This window comes from Ursus maritimus, unplaced genomic scaffold (assembly GCF_017311325.1).
Source record: "Ursus maritimus isolate PB19 unplaced genomic scaffold, ASM1731132v1 scaffold_16, whole genome shotgun sequence".
NCBI classification, from domain to species: Eukaryota; Metazoa; Chordata; class Mammalia; order Carnivora; family Ursidae; genus Ursus; species Ursus maritimus.
In genome coordinates, this window is record NW_024424008.1 from 9,899,446 (window position 1) to 9,923,086 (window position 23,641).

Here is a 23,641-nt window from a genome sequence, read left to right on the forward strand (position 1 = left end):
GCCTGGGGCACCACTTAGAAACTGTAAGCCACAGTGCAAAGCTAGTAAGGAATCAGGTTTTCCCAATGGCCTGGAAGTCTGGGTGGGGGAGGGTGGGTGGAGGTGGAGGCAAGAGCACTTACGACTTTCAGAGGACTCATCCAGCTCATTTATTCTAGACTTTCCCCAGAGACCGAGGCTGCAGAGTGGAGGAGGAGGGTATTAAATATCAGAGAGTTATTTAAAAGCCAGTTGCTGGCCCCTCAGAAGCAGAGTGTGGCCTCTGCTGACTCAATGGAGAAAATGAATCTTAGGTCTATGGATTTTCCTGTGTCTCATGGTCGGTGCAGCAGGGGGGAGGGGGAAATGAGAAATGGGAACAGCAAAGCCTGTGGTGGAGTTTTCCCCTCCCTGCCAGTGCAGAAGTTACACTAGAGGAGAGAACCTGGGGCCTCCCCCACTACCTAATGACAGCTTCATCATGTCAGCCCTGTCCAGCTGCTCCTCCAGGTTGCCTCAGAGGAAGGGGAGCAGAGGGAAAGGGAGTCTGCCAAGATAAAGGGACCCTGGCTATTACAGGCTGCTACAGACTTAGGAGGACCCTCCACCCCTGCCAGACTATGCTACCACCACTTTGTAGTTGGGGTAGGGTCAAGTTCAAGGTCATACATTGAGATGGGGGCACGAAATTGAGCAAATCACAGTTATTACCTTCCCCTCCACGATCCCCATCCCTAAAAGGCCAAGGGGCACAGGACTAAAAGCCAAGATCATCCTGTCTACACACACACCTTCTTTGCAGGGAAAGAGATCTGGGAAAGGAAACAGATCTGGGACAGCAGACCTGCCTAAGTACTTTAGGAATACTGAGGCACCTCTGATGGGCGAGATAGAGCTGGAGGCAGCTACAGAAGGGGCTCCCTGGTAGGTGACCTCCGGGAAGTTGCCCAACCTCTGTAGGCTTTCTACCAAGGCTCAGTGGACCTTACAGAGAGCAGGGCCTTTGTGGAAAGAAAGGGAGCCCAGTGAGGGAGCTGGACTTAGGGGAGGGACAGTACCTTGGAAGACTCAGAGAGGGGCTCTGGAGCCTGGGGGGGGGTAATAAATTCAAGAATTGGGGTTCAGTGGTACCTAGGTGGTTCAGTCAGTTAAGTGTCTGACTCTTGATTTCGGCTCAGGTCATGGTCTCTGGGTCATGAGATAGAGCCCTGCATCCACACTGAGCATGGAGCCTGCTTAGGATACTCTCCCTCTCTCTCTCTCTGCCCCCCTGCCCCTGTGAGCATGTTCTCTTAAAAAAAAAAAAAGGGGTCTAGTGTATTTGACATGGTGGGGAGGGCGAGGATACTCAACCCAGCAAAGGACAATCACTCTGCTTGGGTGGACTCAGGTGACTTGCTTGCTGAGTCCTAAGGCAACCCTGAGGGCCTGAGCTTTTTGCCCACAGGGTCCCCTGGGATCTGGTCCAGTCACGCTCTCCAGAGAGAGAGCCTAGAATGGGGAGGGCTGCAGCATAGAAGACGAGCATGGGAAACCCGAGCTACTGTCAGGGTTGGGTCCAGTCAGCTGTGCAACCTTGAGGAAAGCACTTCACCTTTCTGGGAGGCTCTCCTGGTATAAAGTGTAGAGGGGGGCTCCTCACCTAGCCAGAGATTTTAAATCATTATTTCATCCAATGAATATTCCCTGGTGCCTTCTCCATGCTGCGCTCTGAGCTGACAACACAGGAGACCGGACCAGTCCTGAGCCCCAGCTGTTGACAGTTAGGGGGCTTAGAGGAGCGCCAGCCCTCTGGTTGCTAAGTGAAATTCAAAGGAGAGAGAAGGAAGCCGTGAAGGTTTCCTGGAAGGGACAGAACTCAAGCTGAGCCCTGAGGATCAGTGGGCTGGGCTGAAGAAACAGTCAAGGGGAGACAGCACCCCAAGTGGGGCAAACAATCTGAGCAAAGATACTTCCACTGGATGCATCAGAGAATGAACACGGCCCCAGACACAATTGGACATACATTTATTGAACACCTACTGCATGTGGAATACTGACAAGATGGAGAGAGAAGTTCCTCCAGAGAACAGAAGCCCTCAGATGGCTCACAGACTTCGTTCCAGGGAACCTGGACAGAGAAGGGGAACAGCTGCTTAAAGAGGGGGGGGCAGGGAGGAGGCTGGGTAGAGGCATTCACAAGGACAGCAAGTGGGGACTCACTCCTTATACCATCTACCATGAACGTGCTATGTACGCTGGGGGAGGGAGGAAGATGGAACAGGGCAAAATGACATGGGGGCTACTTAGTCTCAGAAAAGGGCAACGCCTCATCCGGTCACATGGTAAAGTCCCCCAAACCCTAGGTGATACGGCTTTTCTTGTTTCAAAGCACTTTCCACTCACTTTGGCACAACGGCCCTGAGAAGGCTAGGAAGGATAGGACTTCAGAAGGCCATCTACTTTCCAGAAGTAGAAGTCCACAACCCAGAGGTGGAGAGAGATCCAAGGTCACACCACATCCACCCTGACCTCTGTTGTTGCTGGCTTCGGCTTCCTGGGGTCAGGATGAAATTCCCTGTTGCACTGGCCCTTCTCGGATGCAGCCACTACCTTGGACAAAACCTTGGGCAAGGAGACTGGGGCCAGGTTCTAGGCTAAGCCCTGACAGCCACTGGCTTTGAGGCAAGTCCCTGGCCCTCTGGCCTCAGACTCCCCACTTATAAAACACAGTCACTGCCTTATTCTCTGGTACCTGATGGTTCTAGGTTCTTTCTGGGCCTCTTTTCTCCAGTTGAGATGTCTAGTACCCTTCAATCAGTCTATGGCCATATCACCCTGAACGTGCCCAATCTTGTCTGGTACCTCCCCCACAATCAAGGCTGCCTGCTGCCCTTTCCCAAGGAGGCCATTAGCCCACAAAGAATCAGCGACCAAGGGGCCCTGGAGAGGGGACTCTGGCCTTGGCAGTTGGTCTGTGATTCCCCAGAGGCTGGAGGCTCTATGCAGTGGGGACAGGAAAGCAGAGACCTTTCCATTCATCCAGCCAGCCAGCCAGCCAGCCACAAACAAACACTTACTGCACACTCGTGCTAGTCCCTGTACTGGAAACACAATAGAGAAGAGCTAGTGCCCCTCACCAGCGAGAGGAGCTGACGTGGGCCAGAGCTCGGAGGAGCACAAGAGCTGAGGGCACAGCCCCAATGACTGTCTGAGCACCTATGCCCATATAAAAAAAGGTATCTCAGCCTATTACTTATACAGACCAAGGGCATGGTGAAGGTCAGGAGTGGGCCGAGTAGGCTGTCCAGTCTCTGGATACATGTGCTTGCATGTGTGCGTCTGTAAGCCTGCCCCTCCGAGAATGTGCCCAGGAACCTACATGGTCCCAGAAATATGAATGTTCAAGTATTTCTGTGCTTATGAATGTATGGACACATACCAGGATGGATGCGAAGCTGTGTTAACATGTGCACACGTATGAATGAGCCTTTGTGTACTTGCACGAGGTGTATCTGAGCCTTCCTGCAACCCTGGGCAGGCCTGTACACACGGTCCTACGCACGTGTATGCGCATCCAAGGAAGCACGAGTCTGTGTTTCCTCACATGTGGCTGCACCTTGTGATGTTCACGTATCACACGTGCCTCCACATGTACATGCACGTGTGTGTGTACAGCCTACATGTACGTGTAGACACGTCCAATCCTGCAGGTGCAAGTTACAGTTCTCACCTGCCAACACCCAGGAGTGATGACGGGGATGGGGAGAGAGAAGGAAGGGAGAGAGGAGCCCCCACCCCCCCACCCCAGCATCAACAGACCTGCACCGTGAGGTTGTTGGTCTTTGCCCGGCACCCAGGCCACTGCAGGGTCTGCCTCTTTTCCTTAAGTGATATTGATCTGTTGGTCAATCTGTTAAATATAACCTCAGGGAAGAAGTCAACTCAACAACTGTCCCTAATTCAGGAGAAAGACTAACTGATTCTTGGGGGGGTGGGGGGGGTGGAGCCTCTATCCCAACCAGCTCTGCTGATACCAGAATGGCCTGTGGATCAAGTGTCAGCCTCTCCAGCCTGAATAATTCATGCCAAGGCCAGGAGTGCTCCCTTCTCAGGAGCATATCTCTTTAAATCAGGTCTGGAGCTTCCCAGTTCTGAAAAAAAAAAAAAAAATCCAGAACAAAACAAACCTATAAACAGCTCAGTCCTGGCCCCCTCTGAGACCACCCCCCCCAAGGCTGCAAAATCTGCTCCCCTTCTCCAAATCTCTAGGCCTCCAAACCCTCCCACCCTTTCGACATTTACAGGTGGGATACCCTAGAGGGGAGGAGGGGCAGTCGATGATGTCCAACAACCCCAGGGGCCTGAGACCCAGCAGAACAATCTAATGGGGTGCCCAGGTGCTGGAGCAGGGAGGGGAGAGCAAAGAGCTGAATCACCACACCCACCAGGTCCTAGGGCCTAGGAGAGTGCTTGAGGGAGGAGTCCACCCTGCTGGAGGAAACCAGATGGAAGAACTCCCGGCAGAGCAGCCAGTGAGTTGGAGGGGAGGAGGGGGGAGGAAAGGAGGTGGGGGTTGTCGCTGCCTTCCCCGGGTGAGGGTAGGATGGGGTCGAGAAAACGCTAGTCCCACAGGACCTGCAAGAGTGGTGACCCAGCCAGGCCTAATGTAACTGGGGTTGCTGAGGGGGGAACCAGGGCTGGGGATTTTCCAGTCTCTCCTAGCACAGCCCTCGCCTTGGTCACATAGATCAGGAAGAGGCTGAAAGATGAATAACTTTCCCAGCCCACCCCTCATCCTTGCCTGGGCTTGTAGGGGGAACCCTAAGGTCCTCCCCCCCAATTCTTGCTCTGTGGTGCTGACCCACCTGCCAGCTCTCCCCCGCCCGGCCCCGCCCCACACGTGCCGTAGAGGGAGGAGGAAGGGACCAGCTTAAACGTGGGGGGATGGGGGGAGATGAGGGGGAAGCAAGTCAGAGCCTGGGAGAGCCAAACTTCTCAGCAGCCCCGGAGCCGGAGAGGGGGGAAAGAGAAAGCGCAGCAGCCTAAAGCCCTGATTCTCGGGAGCCTCCCACCCCGCCTCTCGGCGAGGAGGGCGCGGAGACTCCGTTAGGGGAGGAGGAGGAGGCCGGGAGGCTGGGAGGGGGGAGACAAACCCTGCCCACTCGGCTCGGAGCCCGGAACGGCCGCGGAAGTCGGAGGCCAGCGCGCAGGGCGAGGAGGGCACCGGGGGCGGGGGGCTCTGCTCCCCGCCTGACCCCTCTCGCCCCAGCCAGGAAAGTGAAGGCTCCTCGGACTTTAGAGCCAGCGGACGGACCGACTGCGACCGCCAGCCGCTCCGGGTCAAGGACTTGCCCCGCCCGCCCCCCTCCCCGCCCCCCAGGCGCTCCGAACTCACTGGTGAGCGCGGCGGCCCGGGCGCTGGATGCGGGGGCAGCTGCGATGGCCCCGCGCGCGGGACGGCCGGGGCAAAGGGGGCCGCTCCTGCCGGGGCTGCTGCTGGTGGCGGCGGCGCTGAGCCGGCCCGCCGCACCCTGTCCCTTCCAGTGCTACTGCTTCGGCGGCCCCAAGCTGCTGTTGCGCTGCGCTTCGGGCGCGGAGCTCCGGCAGCCGCCGCGGGACGTGCCGCCCGACGCGCGCAACCTCACCATCGTGGGCGCCAACCTGACGGTGCTGCGCGCGGCCGCCTTCGCCGGCGGGGACGCTGACGGGGAGGAGGTGGCGGCGGGCGGCGTGCGCCTGCCGCTCCTGAGCGCGCTGCGCCTCACGCACAACAACATCGAGGTGGTGGAGGACGGCGCCTTCGACGGGCTGCCCAGCCTGACGGCGCTCGACCTGAGCCACAACCCGCTGCGCGCCCTGGGCGGCGGCGCCTTCCGCGGGCTGCCCGCGCTGCACTCGCTGCAGCTCAACCACGCGCTGGCGCGAGGCGGCCCCACGCTGCTGGGCGCCCTGGACGCCGCGCTCGCCCCGCTGGACGAGCTGCGCCTCCTGGGCCTGGCGGGCAACGCGCTGAGCCGCCTGCCGCCCGCCGCGCTGCGCCTGCCGCGCCTGGAGCAGCTGGACGCGCGCCTCAACGCGCTAGCGGGCCTGGGCCCCGACGAGCTGCGCGCGCTCGAGCGCGATGGCGGCCTCCCCGCGCCGCGCTTGCTGCTCGCCGACAACCCCCTGCGTTGCGGCTGTGCCGCGCGCCCTCTGCTGGCCTGGCTGCGCAACGCCACGGAGCGCGTACCCGACGCGCGGCGCCTGCGCTGCGCCGCCCCGCGGGCGCTGCAGGACCAGCCTTTCCTGGACCTGGACGAGGCGCGGCTGCGCTGCACCGACGGCGACGCCGACGGTCGCGGGGAAGAAGTGGAAGTCGCCGGCCCGGAGCTGGAAGCCTCCTACGTCTTCTTTGGGCTGGTGCTGGCGCTCATCGGCCTCATCTTCCTCATGGTGCTCTACCTAAACCGCCGCGGCATCCAGCGCTGGATGCGCAACTTGCGCGAGGCCTGCCGGGACCAGATGGAGGGCTACCACTACCGTTATGAGCAGGACGCCGACCCGCGCCGCGCGCCGGCTCCGGCCGCCCCCGCCGGCTCCCGCGCCACTTCCCCGGGCTCGGGCCTCTGAGTGTTCCCCCTTGGGGGTTGCCAGCTGAGGACTTCACTGGGATGGCCTGGCCTGAAGCCATGGGTATGAGACCCCCGCGAGCTGGGGGCTTCGAGACTTGCTCCTGACCGGCCTGAGACCTTTGGATTATGGCATCCCCCACCCCCACCCGGAGGCCCCAAGCTGTAACCCCTCTCCCCAACCACCGAGAGCTTTCACCATCAAAGATCAAGAGACATCCCCTTCTCATTCCAGAAACCCTACCTGCCCATCTCAGGCTCTGACACATCCCTCCTGAACCCTCAAAAGCACCCTCCCCCTTTTGAGACTTGGCTAGGAAACTTTGTCCTTCAGTCCGAAAGCTCTAAGACTGCCTCCACCACCCTATGCTTTGAGGCCTGACCTCTCAGTGGGAAACATCACCCTAGACATCCCTGACTCCCATCTCCAGCTTGGAGACCTCAACTCCCTTCCCAGGGCTCAGGGACCCTCTCATCCCATTCTGGTCTCAGAAGCAGAGCACCCCTCTGAAGGCTTTTGTGGACTTTGAGCCTTTTTCTCACCCCAGAGCTCTGAGCCCTCCTATCCTGCAGACACCCACATCCCAGGGCTCTGAGGGTCGGGCACTCTCCCCGAATCTGGGGATGTATTTCATACTGCCCCCCACCCCAGCTCTGGCTCAGGCTCTTCCCTTCCTTGGCCCAGGCTTGGGACTCACCTCCATCCGTCTCCCATCCCAGGGACGGTCACACCCTGTTATAGCCTTAGTATGGAACCGATCCTCAGCCTTTCTCACTGGGGCTCTGATCCCCCAATACTCAGTGCTTGTCCCTAATCTCAAGACTCTCAGCTGTTCGCCCTGATCAGAGTTTAATCCCCCTGCCCAAGTCTTAGGCTCTCTACCCCCTACACCCGTCGCTTGCACTCACTGGGTCAGGGTCCAGTGAGGAATCCATTCCTGGGGTGTGCCCACCCCCCCTTTCCTCCTAGGATGAGTTCTCCAGCCCTGCAAGACAGGTGCAGGTGCCAAGCATCCCCCAACCATACTGGTAGATCCCCATGGAGACGGAGAGGGTCCTAGGGGTTCAAAGTAGTTGGTTGGGCCTCAGAACCGGGGTCACCCGTACATTGTGGCCTCAGAGAGGGGTAGGGGAGGAGGGTTTGGAGGGCGGGGAGCTGCTGCCCACAAGCTCTTTCCCACCCATGTGACTCTTCTTCCCTGGAGATCCCTTGCTGCCATGCTCCCCTCCCCCATGCCTTCTAGAAGAGGTGAGGGGCCTCATCTCTTGTCTCAGGCACAAGTCATCCTGTTTAAGATCAGAGCCTCAGGGCCCTGCCTTCTGCATGATCCCAAAGCACAATTGGTGAGAGGGGAGGGGGCTGCCTCTCCCTGACTCCCATCCCCTAGGTCAGGCAGAATGGCTGGCCTGTGCTGCCTCTGCACACAGGAAGTCCCCCCCCTTCAACATACTGGCTTGAGGCCTGCCTTCCCACCCCCACCCAAGACATCTGGATCTCCCTTGGGCAGTTTTCTATAAAGTCTGCAATAATCTCGGATACTCTATTCTTGTAAGTGGTTAAAGGAGGTGGGAGGGGACACTTGGGAGGGCGTTTTGGACGTCCCTGAGGTGAGGCAGTGACTTTTGGTATCTTCTCCCGGCGTATGGGAGAAGAAATAGACTCTGATTGAGGTGAGACACATGGAGGGACTTCCCACTGGGATTACATCGCTCTCCAAACCAGCCTGCCTTTTATCCCCTGAGAGGGGGCCATCCATAGCCAGGGTGGAATCCTACACTTCTCTACGTCCTTTTACCCTGTCATTCCTCATCACTGCGGTGCAGGGCGGGGGGCGGGGGGAGATGTGCTGTTGGACTGGAAACATTAGCATCAGATGAGGCCATCAGGGAGGAAATCCAGCTACAGAGAATCAGAGGCAGTTAATTCAGGCAGGAAAGGAGGGATCGTTATTTGCCGCTTTGGTGTCATCCCCTCTGATGAATTACCTGACACTCCCTTATAACCTGTGTCATGCTATGCTGTCCTGGGGAGAGGACTACCGGAACTGCACCTTGGGTACATGAGAGGCTGAGAGAAGCAGCAGCCAAGAAGTAGAGCAGGGTGAGTATGGATAAAATGACCCCTTCAGATACGTGGAGCAAGGAGACAGGTGGGTTCTGGGCCAGCAGGACCACTAAAGAGGCTTATCTCCTGCCTCAAGGTCCCCAGACTGGATTATTTCGCATTCGGATTCTCAGAGCCCTAGAACTACATGGCAGAAGGCTAGAATTCTGGCATTTGGGAATCTTAGGGCCACATAATTGTAGAATTTGTGCCTTTTAGACACTGAAAAGGACGTCAGAGATAATGTGGGAAGCCTCCTAGGCCCTCTCAACAAGGGGCACCCTCTCTAGGTGAGGGGCTCACTCCCTCCCCTCCTGGGAGCATCTCTTTCATTGCCCGGAGAGTCGGCCTGGAACTCCCTGACAGCCCCAGCTTTGCCTTGGGGCCAGGAGTCTACCTCACCCAGCACAGCTCTTCCCAGAGTTGGAGACGGCGCGGGAGTATCTATCTGTTCCCAGCAAACTCCCAGTCTTTCCTCGTGAGAAGAGGTCACATTCCCTTGAAGTGTTCCCACCTGTGGATGACCTTCAGCAGGCGCTCTCCCGGTTCTCCAGGACAAAATCCGTAATGATGTCTCTAACACAGGTTAGAGACCTGTGTCTCTAAGAGGTCACCTCCCCGGTTCCAAAGACATGCCCTCATACCGTAGCCTAAGACTGCAGTGGATCCTGGCAAATAAAACATGCTGTTAGCTGTGGGTTCGTTGTCAGCAAAAATCTTTGAGAGTTTTATGTGAGAGCTGCTGCTGAGCTAAGTACCGAATCAATAGTTGTCAAAAATCAACTAATTGAGCGCCTAGTGTATGCCAGTTGGTATTTAACCTGAGCGCCATTCACCAATTCCCATTAAATGTCATTTCTGGGCTGCCACCCTTCCTGCAGCCCGGTGGCCTTTGGCCTGATGGGACTATCAACAGGTCCCTCGGGCCCCCGGCCTTGCCTCCTCTGCAAACCCAGCCAGCCGTTCCGCCTTTACCGAATACAACTCCACCAGTTCTAGAGAAGCTAATGACCCAGGGAGAATCGTATTGAATCATGATCTAAAGAAGAGAAGTCCCGGGAAACAGAGCTTAGAGGAAGGGCCCCTGACCCAGCCTAGAGAGACTTCTACTTAGAGGAAGTCCCATGTGAGCGGACTTTTGAAAGGTGGGTAGGATTTTGAGGAAGAGAAGGGTCAGCAGTGTCCGCTCTGTGCGAAGCACTGGAGGCAGGAAGATCTTGGGAGCCTGAGAACGGAAGACCGCCTGGGGTGGTGGGTGTGTGTGCGTGACATGGATCTGTGCTCCCCACGTTCTTCACTGGGAGGCTCTGGGGGGACCTCTTAGAGGAGGGCCCTTAGAGGAGAACCCAAGGAAGTGGAGAAGCGGGATATGGGAAGCGGGAGAGCTGCCCAGTGCCTCTTACTTTTGCTTCCTTTTGTGCCAGGTCTCATGCTGGGCACTGAAGACAGGGGAATCAGACAAAGCCATGCCCATGGGAGCCCAGACGGAAGGGGGACAAGGGTGGTGGCCACTGTAGAAGCCTAGAAGAGAAAGGAAAGGGTGACAGGGAGGAGTCTGACTGGCCCTGATACCCTGATACCCTGATGCCACCCACCACTCCAGACACTCTCAGCAGTGCCCAAGCCTCACTGAACGACCAGCCTCCCCCTCTAACCCTAATGCTGCTGGAGGTCTGAGGCGGGCAGGGGGGTGCAAGGGCCAAGTGCCAGGGGGAAGAACTCCATCTAGGACGTCCCCTTAAAGAGCCGCAGAGGGAGAGAAAAGGTGTGTAACTGTCAGAAATGTGATAGACACAAAACGACACACTTTGAGAAACACGTCAGACTTCACAGGGTTTGTGGCCCTGTAAAAGCTGAACTTCCCTCTCAGAAACAAAGGGAAGCCACGATCTCCATCTCCTTGAGAAGCTTTTTACTTCCGCTGCCCCTTTCCTCCCCACGCCCCTCAGGTCCGGTGTGGGAACTGGTAAGGGCCCGAACAGAGTCCAGAGGGACTGGGTTTCAGTCTGAGCTTCACACGACTGGCCACGCCATGTGGTCCTCAGTCAGAAATACTGGCTGAGACCCTACTGTGCGCTGTGTGCTGGGGGTTGGGCAGTGAACATGGCAGAGCCGGCTCCGTGGACACCCCAGGCCCCTCTCTGATTCCAGGCTCCTTTTGTCCAGGCTGGGGCTGGCCTTGTGACCTCCAGAGGGACTGCCTGCTCTCACTGAAGTTCATCTCCTTCTTCATTAAATCTCTGCCTGGCCGACTCACGGCCCTGATTTATGGTCATGGCCTTTGCCAGACTGGGAGAAGTGACGGGGCAGTTAATATTTCTGTGGTAATGTGCCTGGCAGCCTTTGGAGTCCCCTCCTCCACCCCTCCCACCCCTCCCTTGCCACCCCCTCCTCCCTCAGCCCTGCCTCAAGCCAATTCAACTGGGACTGGCTGGTCCCTTGCAGACCACCCCAACTCACCCTTCATAGTACCGATGGGGAAATTGAGGCCCAGGGAGCTCAGGAGCCCAACCAGAATCAGAGCAAATCCAGAACCCAGGATGTCCCCGGGGCCATCCCTGTCCAGCTCTGGGTCTGAGTATCTGGCAAGGCTGTCCTATCTCCTCACCCCGTGTCTCCACCCCTCTGATCATTGCCTCCTGCAGCCAGACCCACACCTGCGGTGGCCTGGAGATGAGAGGCGGTGGGAGGGGGAAGCCAACAACAAAGGGGTGTGGAGGACTTTTCAGCTTCCAACAGCAGCTTCTGGCAGGCCTCGGAAACCTGCTTCAACCTCTCGCGGGCAGAAACCCTGCTGGGCATCCTTCCCCGGGGAAGGGGCATCTCTATCCCTCCCTGAGAGGAGAGAGGGGTTTGCTCTGGAACCCCAAGCTCTGTGGTCCCCAGATATAAAACTCATCCTTCCCGAGCCTCTATTTTCTGCTGAGCACCTGATGAGATGGACCAGGTCCTGCAGCTGTCCTCAGTAAAGACCGGGTCACGGTAACAATGGAAGCACCTGGGGCCCCTAAATAAGGGGACCATCCAGGAACCTTTGGGGAGTGAAAGAAGCCACTCTTGAGAATTAAATCAGGACAAGAAGAATTTAGGACTGTACCAGGCTGGTGGGCCTTGGACTCCAGTGACTTTTGACAAGACTAGAGGGGAAAAGAAAAAGTGCTAGACTGCTAGACTAGCTAGTCTACCAACACTAATAATAATACACTCCCAATCCTTGACCTTATCCTCCAGCCATGCTAAACACATACTTGAACACCATTCTCCAGCTACACTGAACTACTTAGATTTTAATAACCAAGCCCAGCGATTCCAGGCCGCGTACCTTTGCTCACATAGCACTCTCTGCCTGAGATGCCTTCCCTGTGCGGAGAGCATCAGGACAGCTTGAGTCCCCTCCGCTGTCCTAACCTCACCTCTTCTTCCCATCACTGTACCCCCCAGACCTTTATTTGTGTAGATTGGTTATCTGGCCCATTGTCCACACCCGATCAGTTCCCTTTTGGGCGATGCCCAGTCCTGGCGCTGTCCCTGCCCCGCAGAGATCCACAGCACCAGGGAAGAAACATCACTCAGGGCTCGCGGCCTCCCTCTGCTGCACTCAGATGCCCACTCCCTTAGATTCCCGCAACCCCGCACCTCACTGAACTGATGTTGTGGTTATATAAGATACTTGCATGGCCAGCCCCTTGTTATTATTTGATAAAAGTGAGAAAACAGAAAGAAAATGCAGCTATAGAGTATGTAATCACGTAAAACACAATTTAGCCTTAGCTTCTCAACTTTGGCTTTTTAGTACAATTACAACTTTCTGGCCCTCCCTTTGAAATATTTGTCCAGCGTTCTATCTGCGTAATGTGGGGCCACTGGCTCAGCCCTCCACAGGTCTTGGTTCCTTTACCCAGAGAGCTGCAGCGACATCTGCTGGCCAATTTGTGTCGGAGTGGAACCAGTTTTAATTTTTCTTGCATGCATGCGCCGTCTGCTGGTGAGCATGAGAAAGTTCTTTATTTCATTTAGTCAGAATCTGTTCAAGTATTTTATAAAGTGCCTACTGTGTGCTAAGCACAGTGCTAGGAAGAAGCTGGGGGTTGTTCTAGGCACATTATCTATATTAACCCATTTTATCCTGATGACAATTCTACAAAGCAGTTATTATTCCTACTTAGAAATGAAGATTGTAAGGCACATAATGTGAATGATTTGCTCAAAGTCACACTAAGAGGCCAAATTGGGCTTAGAACCCAGAGCCCATGTGCTTATACCATAAACAAGCAAGACACTTCTTATGAGGGAAATAGAGTGATCTAAGAGCGATAGGGAAAGATGTCTTCGACCAGGGTAGTCAAGCAGACCCCTCTGAGAAGGTCGCTTACCCTGAAGGATGGGAAGCTCTGCAGGATCTATCTGTCCAAGCAGAAGAAACATCAAGTGCAAAGGTGCTGCGACTGAATATTCAAATATCAGATGGGAGGTCAGTTCTGGCCGATGTCTATAGCCTCCCCTCTCCTGCCTAACTCCTTCTCGGCCTTCAAAACTCAGTTGAAGCAATTCCTCCTCTTCTCTGAGAAGCCCGCCTTATTCCTCATCTCACCCACCCCAGCTAAAGATGATGACCCCTCCTTAGTGCTCTCATGGCATGCCACGAGTACATGTCAGCCCCATCTCCAATATCCCTCAACAGAAATTCCAGACCTTTGTCATCGTGCCTTATCCTCCCATGAATCTGTGAGCTCCTTAAAGGGATTATCTTATTTATCTTTGTGTCTTCAGAGTCCAGCATAAACTCCAGCAAAGGGAATATGCCCAACAAATATTGTTTGCAGTCTGTGATATAAATTGTTTACTTTCTTCTTTGCCCTTTTTTTTTTTTGCTTTTTTATGGAGATACATATTTGCATAAAGTAAAATCCATTCTTTGGGCTTACAGTTGATTTTGACAATCAAGATACAGAACAGTTCCATCACCCCCCAAAATCCCTCTTATAGTCCCTTAATAGCCAACCTTCCCTCAACCCCAACTACTGGTAACTAGTGGTCTGTTTTCTGTCCTCATAGTTTTGCCTTTTCCAAATGTCATATAAATAGAATCATATATATTTGTCCTTTTCAAGTCTGTCTTCCTTCGCTTAGCATAAGTATTTAAGGTCCATGTTGTTGTAGGTTTCGTTAGTTCATTTTTATTCCAGAGTAGGATTCTATGGTATGGCTGTACAATAGTTCATCCATTCACTTTAGTTGAAGAACATTTGGGTTGTCTCCAGTGTTTGACAATAAAGCCATTATTAATGTTCACATACAGGTTTTTGTGAGAACATAACTTTTCTTTGGGGAGTAGAAGTCTTATGTAAGTCTTATGTAAATATGTTTAAATCTTTAAGAAACTGCCAGAGTGTCCACACACTTTGTATTCCCACCAGTAGTGTTGGGTGTTCCAGTCTCCACATCATCACCAGCACTATTTATTGGAAAGACAATTGGATTACCTTTGCACCTTTTTGGAAAATCAATTGGCATTATATGGAGGTCTATTTCTTGATTCTGGATTCTGTCCCATCGATGTAGATGTCTGTTCTTTCACCACTACCACACTGTCTTGATTACTGTAGCTTCATGATAATTCTGGAGATTAGGTAGTAGAGAATTCCAATTTTGTTTTTCCTTTTAAAAATTGCTTGGCAATTCTAGTTCCTTTACCTCCCCATATAAATTTTAGAATCAGCTTGTCTGTCTCTGCAAAAAAAAAAAACCAACAACGACAACAAAAAAACCAGTCCTGAAGGTATCTTGATTCAGATTGTGTTGAATCTATAGTCAGTTTGGAGAGAATTGATATCTTAAATCTTAACAGTATTGAATCTGCCAATCCATGAACATGGTAAATGTCTCAATTTGTTTAGGTCTTCTTCGATTTCTTTCACCAATATGATTATGCACATATTTTGTTATATTTTTACCTAAGTATTTCCATTTTGGTGCTGTTGTAAGTGGTGTTATCTTTTTATTTGGCATTGTCTTTTTAATTTCAATTTCAATTTCCAATTGTTTGATGTTATTATCCAGAAGTACAACGGACTTTTGTGTATTGATCATGTATCCTGCGACCTATATAGACTCACTCTTTAGTTCTAATACCTTTTTGGGGTAGATTTTTTGGGATTTTCTACATAAGTAACCATGTGTCTGTGAATAGAGACCATTTTATTTCTTTCTTTACAATCAGTAGACCTTTTACATCTTTCTCTTGCCTCATTGTACTGGCTTGGACCTTTAGTAGGATATTAAATAGGAGTGGTGGGAACAGTCATCCTTGCCTTGTTCCCAGTCTTAGAAGAAAATCATTCACCACTACCACCCAGTTTCACCATTAAGTACGGTGTCAGCTGTAGGTTTTTTGTAGATGCCCTTTATTCGATTAAGGAAGTTCACTAAGGCTTTAGGTTGTTGTTATTTTTAAATCAAGGATGGATATTGAATTTTGACAAGTGCCGTTTCTGCATCTATCGAAATAATTGAGCAGCATACCACAAATTTACTTATTTTTGTTTTCATTTTATTTAATTCAGAATATTTTCTAATTTTCCATGTGGTTTTCTCTTTATTTACAAGATTGCTTAATGTCCAAGTACTTGTAAATGTTCCAGATACTTCTCTATTATTAATTTCTAGTTTAATTCTGTTATGGTCTGAAAACATGCTTTTATTATTTAAATGTTTTTAAATTTGTTAAGGTATTTTTTAGGCCCAGAAAATGGGCCTCTTTCTTGGTGACTGTTCCATGTGCACTTGAAAATGATGCACATTTTATCATTTTGAGCGAAATATTTTATTAATATCAATTAAGTCAAGTTAACTGATAGTGTTGTTCGGGTCTCCTGTATCGTTACTAATTCCCTGTCTTCCTGCTCTACTGATCACTGAGGGAGGAGTGTTGCGGATTCGTGTATTTCTCCATTCAGTTCTATCAGGTTTTGGTTCAAAAATAAATATTTCTCCCACACTTACGGTCCTGTTTAGATGTCAGGGCACTCCTTCTCAATTGTGGTATCCAGGCCAACATGATTATTTTTATTTTTTGGATGAGAAGATTGAGGAAGAGCTGGCGGTTCGCCTTTTGGTCTCAGATCTAATCCCCTGACCTTCTGCTCTGTATTGCGGGGCACCCACCATCGCAAACCACGTTTCCCAAGATTCCTTGAAAATCAGCTTTTAATTAGATTGTGCCAAGAGTCAGCATGGGCATGACGTTAGGGGCCAGGAAGAGAGAAGCGTTTCTCTCACTCGCTGCTTTGGGTCGCCAGCAGAGACATGTTTCTCCTGTGGTCTGAATTCCTCAGTACCTTCCTCAGTGTCCCTGTATCATTTAGAACTTTGACTCTTCCTCACCTATATCCCCACTCCTCCCGTGTGTTCTTTGGGAACAGGCATGGAGTAAATCATGGAAAAGTGAAGTGACTTCAGGGAGACCCAGCCGAGCAGGAGACAAGAACTAAGACCCAGGGCTGGGACAGGGGCATGTTTCCAACTGGAGTGGTTGGTAGTGCCAAAGAGAAGATAGGGTGGTGGCTTACTTGAGGAGCAAACCAGGGGTCATGGGATCCAATGATGTCTGAGAGGTCTGGCAACTTCCCCAAGGCCAGAAGACTGATAAATGGTGGGGGGAGTGGGGAGGAGAAAGCTCTTTGGCAGTTTCCAGAAGGGGGTGCAGGAACCGGGTTGGAGTTGGGGTCACAGAGAAGGGAAGAAAACACCTGACCCAGACACAGGCCCTGTCCAACATTCCAAGGCAGTAGGGACAGGATTTGCTGATCTACGTCTTGCCACGAGCTAATGAGACAGAAATGAACGCACACCCAGCATCTGTCACAAAAGACCTTTAATGGTCTCCTATTTATGGTTCTCTTGTTCATTTGTCCTGTTAGAGTTGAATAAACTGTAATAACTTATCTGACATAATAAGGAATGCCACAGGTACAACAGGTAAACCTGGCAGGTGGCCCAGGATAGAGGGTGTTATAAAATAATCACTTAACAGAAGGGTATCAGACCTGGAGACCTGTCCCAGCCACCTGTCACTCCCTGCGTCCAGGATCCACAGTCACTGTGCCAGGCTGAATGCTGGCTCCCACTGGGTAGGAAGAGGCAGGTGTCCCATAGCATCTGTGGCTAGACCTGAACACTGAGCAGAGATGCCCTGGGAAGTTGGCACATCCCATACTCATTCCCCCATGTGCTCTGCTGGTCTACAGTGCAGGCCACGACCACACCCCAATTTTGTGCGGCTCCCACCTCTCATAGGACACCCCCTATCATACCCCCCATGACTTCCCCTTGCAGTAATCTGTGAGGTGGGCAGAGCCTGGCACAAGCCACATCTTAGGCACGGGGAAACTGAGGTCAGTGGGGTTCCCAAGGGCATACTCAGACTGAACACAGAACTTTCTCCCATGCCACATGGTCTGCTGTGCCCTGAGCCTCACATTTTCACCTAGAATGCCCTCACTGGGGGGCCAAGACAGGATTCTGTGTCTAGGGCTGGTCCAGGTCTCACCAATGTGCCACCCCATAGTCAGCCCTGGGTGGGGGGCCCGGGCAGAGGGGCAGGTTGGCGGAGACTGTGGATGGAGGCCCAGCATCTCTTCAGGCACCTTCCTGTTGCCCACACACTTGCTTGTCCACAGATGTGGGAGTGGAAGCCTATTAGAATTGCTCAAGGGAAACTGGCTGCTTTAAAGGTCTCTGGAGGGACTGTGTCCTCACGGAGGGACTTCTGTCATAATGTCCTCCCTCAACATTTCTTTTGTAAGAACCCAGATGTCCATCCATCTGGCTGTATGTAAAGAGGAACCAGAGTCTAGTTCCTCCTTCTCCCATCACATGTCCCATAGGCCTGGGCCAGGGAAGTGGGGTGCTGACACAAGTCGTGGGGTGGGGGCTGGGCCTAGTTCCTTGCTCCACCGTCCCCCACCCTGCATGGGCTGATATCAAGGTAAGACGCACCCTCACTGAGCACCTAGGCCCCTGCCCAAATCAAACCCAGGCCAGAGCAGCTTCAGGGTGGGTGAGCTACAAAACCATCAAGTGTGTGTGTGTGCGTGTGTGTGTGCGTGTGTGTGTGCATGTGTGTGTGTGTGCGTGTGCGCATGTGAGCAGATGCTTGGGCCTGCGTCTGCAACCCAAGTTCCAATACAAAGACACTTTGTATTGGAAAGCTGAAGCCATTCCAACATGAGAAGCAAGAAGAGAACCCGCACTTGCTGGTTGAAGGTCAAACCTCAGAATGGTGGTTTGAAGAAGCTTTTTTTCAAAAGTTTGAAGGTGGAGCCTCAAGAGGCCAGACAGATAAAAGCAGAGTTGTCCTGGTGGAAGTGGGGACGGGGGAGCGCTGGAGACCTAGCCTTTGCCTCCACCCCCATCTTCCCACCTTAGCAGCCCCTGGCGAAGATCTGTGAAACCCAGGGGTTCCACAGCACCTGGTTTGAAAACCACTGCGTCAGAGTGTCTGTAGGTCATGGGTCCTGAGGACCTGTGCTTTGATTTCCCTTTCAGAGTGAAGAGTTGGGAGGAAGTGCTTGGGGTGGGGGGTGCTCCCCCTTCGATGGGCCTCTCGTTGAAGCCACTGTGCAGGGACTCTCAGGGGAGTGGAAGAGGTGGGGACCCTGCCCCACAGGTGGGCCACTTCAGTCCTAGAAGGAGGACAGAAGCGATGGACCTGCCTGGACAAGGATGGCAAAATACCATCAGGCTGCTCGACGCAGGCCTATGCATGAGGGTCGGGAGAGTCTGTTTTGATCCTTGTTGACTTTAAAAAGAAAAAAACTTCAGAACAGACATAGGTCTGTGCCCATGAGACCCTATAACTGTTCAAGATTGGGGCCAATGCCTTCCTCTGGGATGGGTGGAGAATGTCCGGTCCCCAGTCACTGGCAGGAGAAGCTGCCTTTGCGGGACAATGGAACCACTGGGGAACGAACAGGTCAGCAGGGGCTCAACTCTCAGGGGAAGGGGCCTGGCTTCTCCTGGGCCCCCATCCCTTCCAAGTACCACCAAGGAGCATTGGCGGCTGTGCTTGCTCCTGCAGGGAACCTTCTACTTCGAAGGGCAATTTCTATTCCATCTCACCCTTGGGGTTCTTTGATGGAATAATGGTTCAGCCCTCCCTGGGCCTGGAGGTGGGTAGCTCTCCCTAATCTGGGATCAGAGCCAAGGCCTCCTGGCCTCTGTGGGATCTGAAAGATGGGAGATGGGGGTGGCACCAGACCCAGGAGGGTCCAGGTTGCTCCTCTAGCCCAATCACTGGCAATAGCCATGGCTTGTGTCTCTGTCGTGATTGCTGGGGCCACGGTCTGGTCTGTGGGAGAGGCATTCCTGAACAGTAGTCTGTATTTTTCTCTCAGCTACGTCACCAAAGTTAAACTGACTGCATCTCCTTCTGGGTGACATCTGCCTAAGTGAGAAGGGGCAAGAAATGAAGACTGGTGGGAGGCAGGCACAGCCCGCAGCCATCTTCCTGGGTGACCCTGGGCTCCTGCCCTGCCGTCCCAGGGCCACAGCCTGTGCAGCCATCTGTGACTTACAGAGCTGACCTTCGTCTCATCTGGGCTTCAGATTCCTTGAATCAGTTGGGGAAGGGATTACAGTCTCATTTGCTAGTTAGGGAAACGGAGCCCAAGGGGTTGAGTGACTTGCTCAAGGCTACTCAGCTGGTTGGTGACAACTAGGCTGGAGACACCGTGGGCTGCCAGGCCAGCACGCTTTTCACGGTACCATGTGGGAACCTACTTGTCAGCGACCAGCCGAGCCGCTGAAGGAACCCCCCACCCCCGGTGTGCCCACCCTCGCTGTCTGCGCTTTGAGGCTGAGGCAGCCCATGGAGTCTGACTGAATAATTCAGCCCTTCTCTTCATGGGACTTCACTCTGCTCATGGTTGGAAAGCTGAGGAAGCCCAGCTGGCCTCTGCCTGTAGATTATCACCCAGCGCCATGCTTCTCCTTCCTGCCCAGACTGATCCCTCTACGCCACCCGTACAGGCCACTGGAAGGTACCAGCGCGGAGCTGTGGGGTCAGCACAGAGCCAACACTGTGGGCTGGTGCCTGCGGCCCGGTGGGGCTCCTTCACCCCCAGTTTCACTCCAAGGTCTCACCGGGCTCCAGACAGGCTAACTCCAGAGGGACAGGGGCCCTGCACAGGAAGACTCGGTCATGGTTGGGGAGCTGCCGCTGGAGAGGGGTCTGGAGCCAACCGGAAGCTTCGAAAGATGATCTGGGTCTTTCCCTCAGGAAGAGGCCCAAGGAAACACTCTGGCCTGCGCTGCACCTGGCCAGGGAGAGGGGGGCTGAACTCCAGCCTGTGCGCCATTCTCAAAGCTGTGCATTCTAGCGTGGACTGAGTCCACCTGGAAGGGGCACTGTTGCTACGTGACATGAAGGCACTATATGGGCTAGCAGCAGCCAAGGAGCCCTGAATGCAATGGCCCCCGATCCTTCCCCCTAGAACTTTCACCTGACCATGAGCTTCCTGAGGATAGGGGCTGTCCTTCTGCAGCCCTGGGCCCAAGAGTAAAAGTCTAGATGGGGCTATGATACTTCCTGCAGCTGAAGAAATTTCAAACACTTGGATAAACCTGAAGGGGTGAGTGTGACGTTGAGGTGAAGAAGCTCCAGAAACCGGACTGATAAGTCTTTCATGTGCACAGGTGAGGGATGGAGGAAGAGGCTGGTCTGTAGGGGAGTGATGACCTCAAATCCTAAAGGGTCTCGTACCAGCCTCAAAGGTTCTAGAGGAAGACACCGGACAGCATATGCTTGGCATGTGTTCCAGCCCTTCATCAACTCTCCAGCGGTCCAATGAGGTGTGAATTGCCAGCAAGCTCTGGTAGGGGTTGGATGCCTGGGGCACCCACAGCTAGGACCCCAGAGCTGGCCAGGAGATTATGGCTGCCACAAGCTAACTTGGGCCTGACACGGGGTAGGGCTCCCTAGAATTACACCTTCATGAGATTCAGAAGGGCTGGGGTGCAGTGCCAGGCTTGTGAAATGGATACTCTCGCCATGGATACTGGTTACCCAGCCTACCCCAGGAGGGGCAGGACTGAAAAGGGTGGAGTCTCAACTTGCATAATAACATTTTGTTGTCTCCTTTTTCAGGCAAGTATGGGACAGAGATAAAAGGGAGCAGGGATGGAGGAGAGATCCCCCTGCCCTGCTAAGCAACACATTTTCTTGGGTATAAGGTAAACCACAGGGGGTCTGCTTCCACAGGGAGCTGTGAGGCACCCAAGGCCTTGTCATAAGCAAATCCAAGCTTGGGCTTCTATAATACTCAGGCCCTAGGGCTGAGCAGCTCATGCTAGCTATGGCTGCAGCTTGACATCAGATGGCCCCCCAGGGGCCCAAGAAGGGCCTGGGAAGGGGTGGGCTAGGAGTTGTCCATGGCCCTGCTACCTCTGGGGCCCAATGAATCCTCTCTGGAGGCAGACAGACCAGAGTCAATGGTCTGGATCTGGCTCACCCATCATACCAGAAACTCAGATTTATAAATTCTTGGAGGTCTGAGCTGGGAGGTCCCTTTGTGATCATCTGGTCAAACCCTTTGGTCTTCTAGGTGAAGAACTGAGGCCCAGAGAGAGAATGGAACTTGCCCAAGGTCACACAGTAAGTGGGTGTCAAAGGCCAGACAAGAATGAACACCTTTTATCACTTTCTACCTCATCATCCGCCTGCCCCATTGCCTAAAAATGCCCCAGGTCCCGATCACACCAACACCAACCAATGGGTACTGGGCATCCATGACACTGGGAGCTACTGGGGGGGCATTAACTCCCCAAGGAAATGAAGGGTTCCTTGCTACCCACAGACCCCTTCCTTTTAGGGGAGGGCATCTCGATGGGCCATGCCATCTCCCGGGGCAGGGGGCCCTTTGCCTGTGGTCACGGTGGCCTCAAGCATGCTCTCCCAGCCTGCACGGCCAGCCCAGCTCAGCCCTGGAGAACTGCGAGGGGAAGTAGTAGGGTACCAGTGTCCCCAGCCCCACCTGGACCTCCAGCCTTACTTCCCGGGGGACCACTGATTGCTTTTAAGTCTGCAAAGGAGGGAGCAGAGCAGATGCTCATCTTCCTGCCCCTAACCCCATCTCTCGGAGCCACCCTTCAGGAAACCTCCCCAGGAGCTTGGGCTCACTATGTGGCCGGTTGGTGCTCGGTGAAGACCTGTCACTTCTCTCTCCGTGCATGTGTATAGATAGGACACATACAGAAGGTACAAGGTAGTTAGGACGTTACATCCTGATAGGACTGAATTAGACTCGGGCTAGTTCACACAGCTTGCCTTAGACTGGGTAACTGCTGGTAAGAAAGTCAGTCCAGTGGCTTTTCTCTACTCCTGGGGTCTGTGAACCTTCACCAATGTCACCGTCAGACACAGAGGGACATAGGATGGGGACAGAGGGGTGGAAGGGGAGAGGTGTTTGGTGGGTCCGAACTGCAAAAAGGTATTAAGAATCTGTCCACAGGAGTGCCCCTCCTGGCCAGAAGAGGGCGGCCCTCAGTGTGGCCATCTTTTAGCTGCCAGAGCTGTGCCAGTCGCCTGGGGCCAGGGGCATCCTCTCACGTGTCTCGAGCCCTCTGCCCCACCCTCCCCATTCTGCTCCCCATCCCAAGTCAAATCCCAAGGCCAGAGCTAGATTGCCTTTCTCGGGGTCAGCAGGAAAAGAGGGGGGGTTGGAGGGGTGACCTATGAGAGGGGTGAGAGGGGGAAGGTGGTCCACGTGGCCCTGTTGGCATGGCGACGCGGGGCCAATCCTGAGGCCAGAGGTTCACCACCGTGACCTGGAAGACCGCCGGGCCCCCCTGGTAGGAACGAGAAGAACAAGGGAGAGGGGGAACGAGGACAGGAAGAAGACGAATAAGCATCCTAGTGCATGAGTGCGGACCTGGAGCTGCCCGGAGGGAGGGCTGGCCCCAGTCTATCTGTCATTGAGCTGCGGTGAGCCAGTACCATCCTCCTCCTCCTCCTTGTCGTCCTTCATGCCTTTCAGTCTCTGGCGGGCAAAGTCCTCAAACACGATGTCATCATCGCTGGTGGGAAAGACAAGGAAAATAGGATGTGTTTGCCAGGCAGGGAGAGCAGACAGATCCAGAGGCTCAGATGGGACTCAGAGGTCGGCCCCCAGGGTTGACCGTGGGCAGAAAGGCCTGCCAGGCCAGCACATCTAGATGGCCTTCGGTGACGGTGGGACTGGTCGCATCCAGACTCCAGCTAATTGTGGAAATACCAGAGGGACGCACAAGTTTGACTTTCATGCCTAAGAGCTGGAAAGGGACTCGGTTCTTAAGGATTTGAGGGTGGGGGAGATATCAAGTAGAGATAGGGGTGCAGTATAGCTGGGCTGGGGCCAGAGGAAGAACTTAGTCCTACTATGAGAGGCCACCAATAGTTTCACAGCATATTCTGAATCCCCCAGAACTAGCCCAAGAAACCCTAAACCCACCCAAAGAACTACCCTCAGGAAGCGTTCCTGTTTCTGCACAGGACAGCGTGGGCTTGGCTTAGTGGGAGAGAAAACCATGAATGCCCTTTCTCCAGGGAGCTGTCAGCTTACTCTACCCTGAGGAATCTTGGATGGGAGGGGATCCGGGGGTAGCAAATCTGAATAGTGGGGCAGAGGAAGGGTGGGTGGGGTAAGGGGGTGCCTAAGTGGGGTTTCAGGATGAAGGACTGCTTCTAGGAACAGTGAGTTCTGTTCTATCACATACCATGTACACTTAGGCCCAGCCAAGTCCCCCACCCCACAGAATTCAGCCAGCCCCATGAGACATTCTCATGGGATGACTTGAGACCCCACATCCCAAATATCTCCTGAGGGACAAGGAGAGGGTGGATTTGGAGCTGGAGAGATAAAGCTGCTTGGCTCTGGAGGTGGTTCATGATGTCAGCCTAGGTCCTCCCCCTCTGGCCACTGTCCGGTGAGGT

General features: G+C 53.7%; 2 protein-coding genes across 6 annotated transcripts in view; one reads left to right on the plus strand and one right to left on the minus strand.

Annotated features, from left to right (window-relative positions):
• Positions 1-5,400: 5,400 nt before the first annotated feature.
• TPBGL (trophoblast glycoprotein like) lies at positions 5,401-8,106 on the plus strand. Its single transcript, XM_040630681.1, has one exon. The coding sequence runs from the start codon at positions 5,401-5,403 to the stop codon at positions 6,568-6,570; it is 1,170 nt and encodes a 389-aa protein (XP_040486615.1). The 3' UTR covers positions 6,571-8,106.
• Positions 8,107-10,178: 2,072 nt separating this feature from the next.
• The window catches only part of ARRB1 (arrestin beta 1), an 81,118-nt gene continuing 67,655 nt past the window's right edge, over positions 10,179-23,641 (minus strand). For 4 of the 5 annotated variants that reach the window (XM_040630851.1, XM_040630849.1, XM_040630852.1 and 1 more), the window contains one exon: positions 16,532-22,746. In XM_040630851.1, the coding sequence (XP_040486785.1) occupies positions 22,635-22,746 (112 nt within the window). In that variant the 3' untranslated portion in view covers positions 16,532-22,634. Of the gene's footprint in view, positions 10,195-16,531; positions 22,747-23,641 lie in introns of those variants that run through there. The other variant, XM_040630850.1, reaches the window with a different exon arrangement.

Excerpts from the sequence above, each read along its gene's own strand:
- TPBGL (XM_040630681.1), top strand. The coding sequence starts at position 5,401 with ATGGCCCCGCGCGCGGGACGGCCGGGGCAAAGGGGGCCGCTCCTGCCG.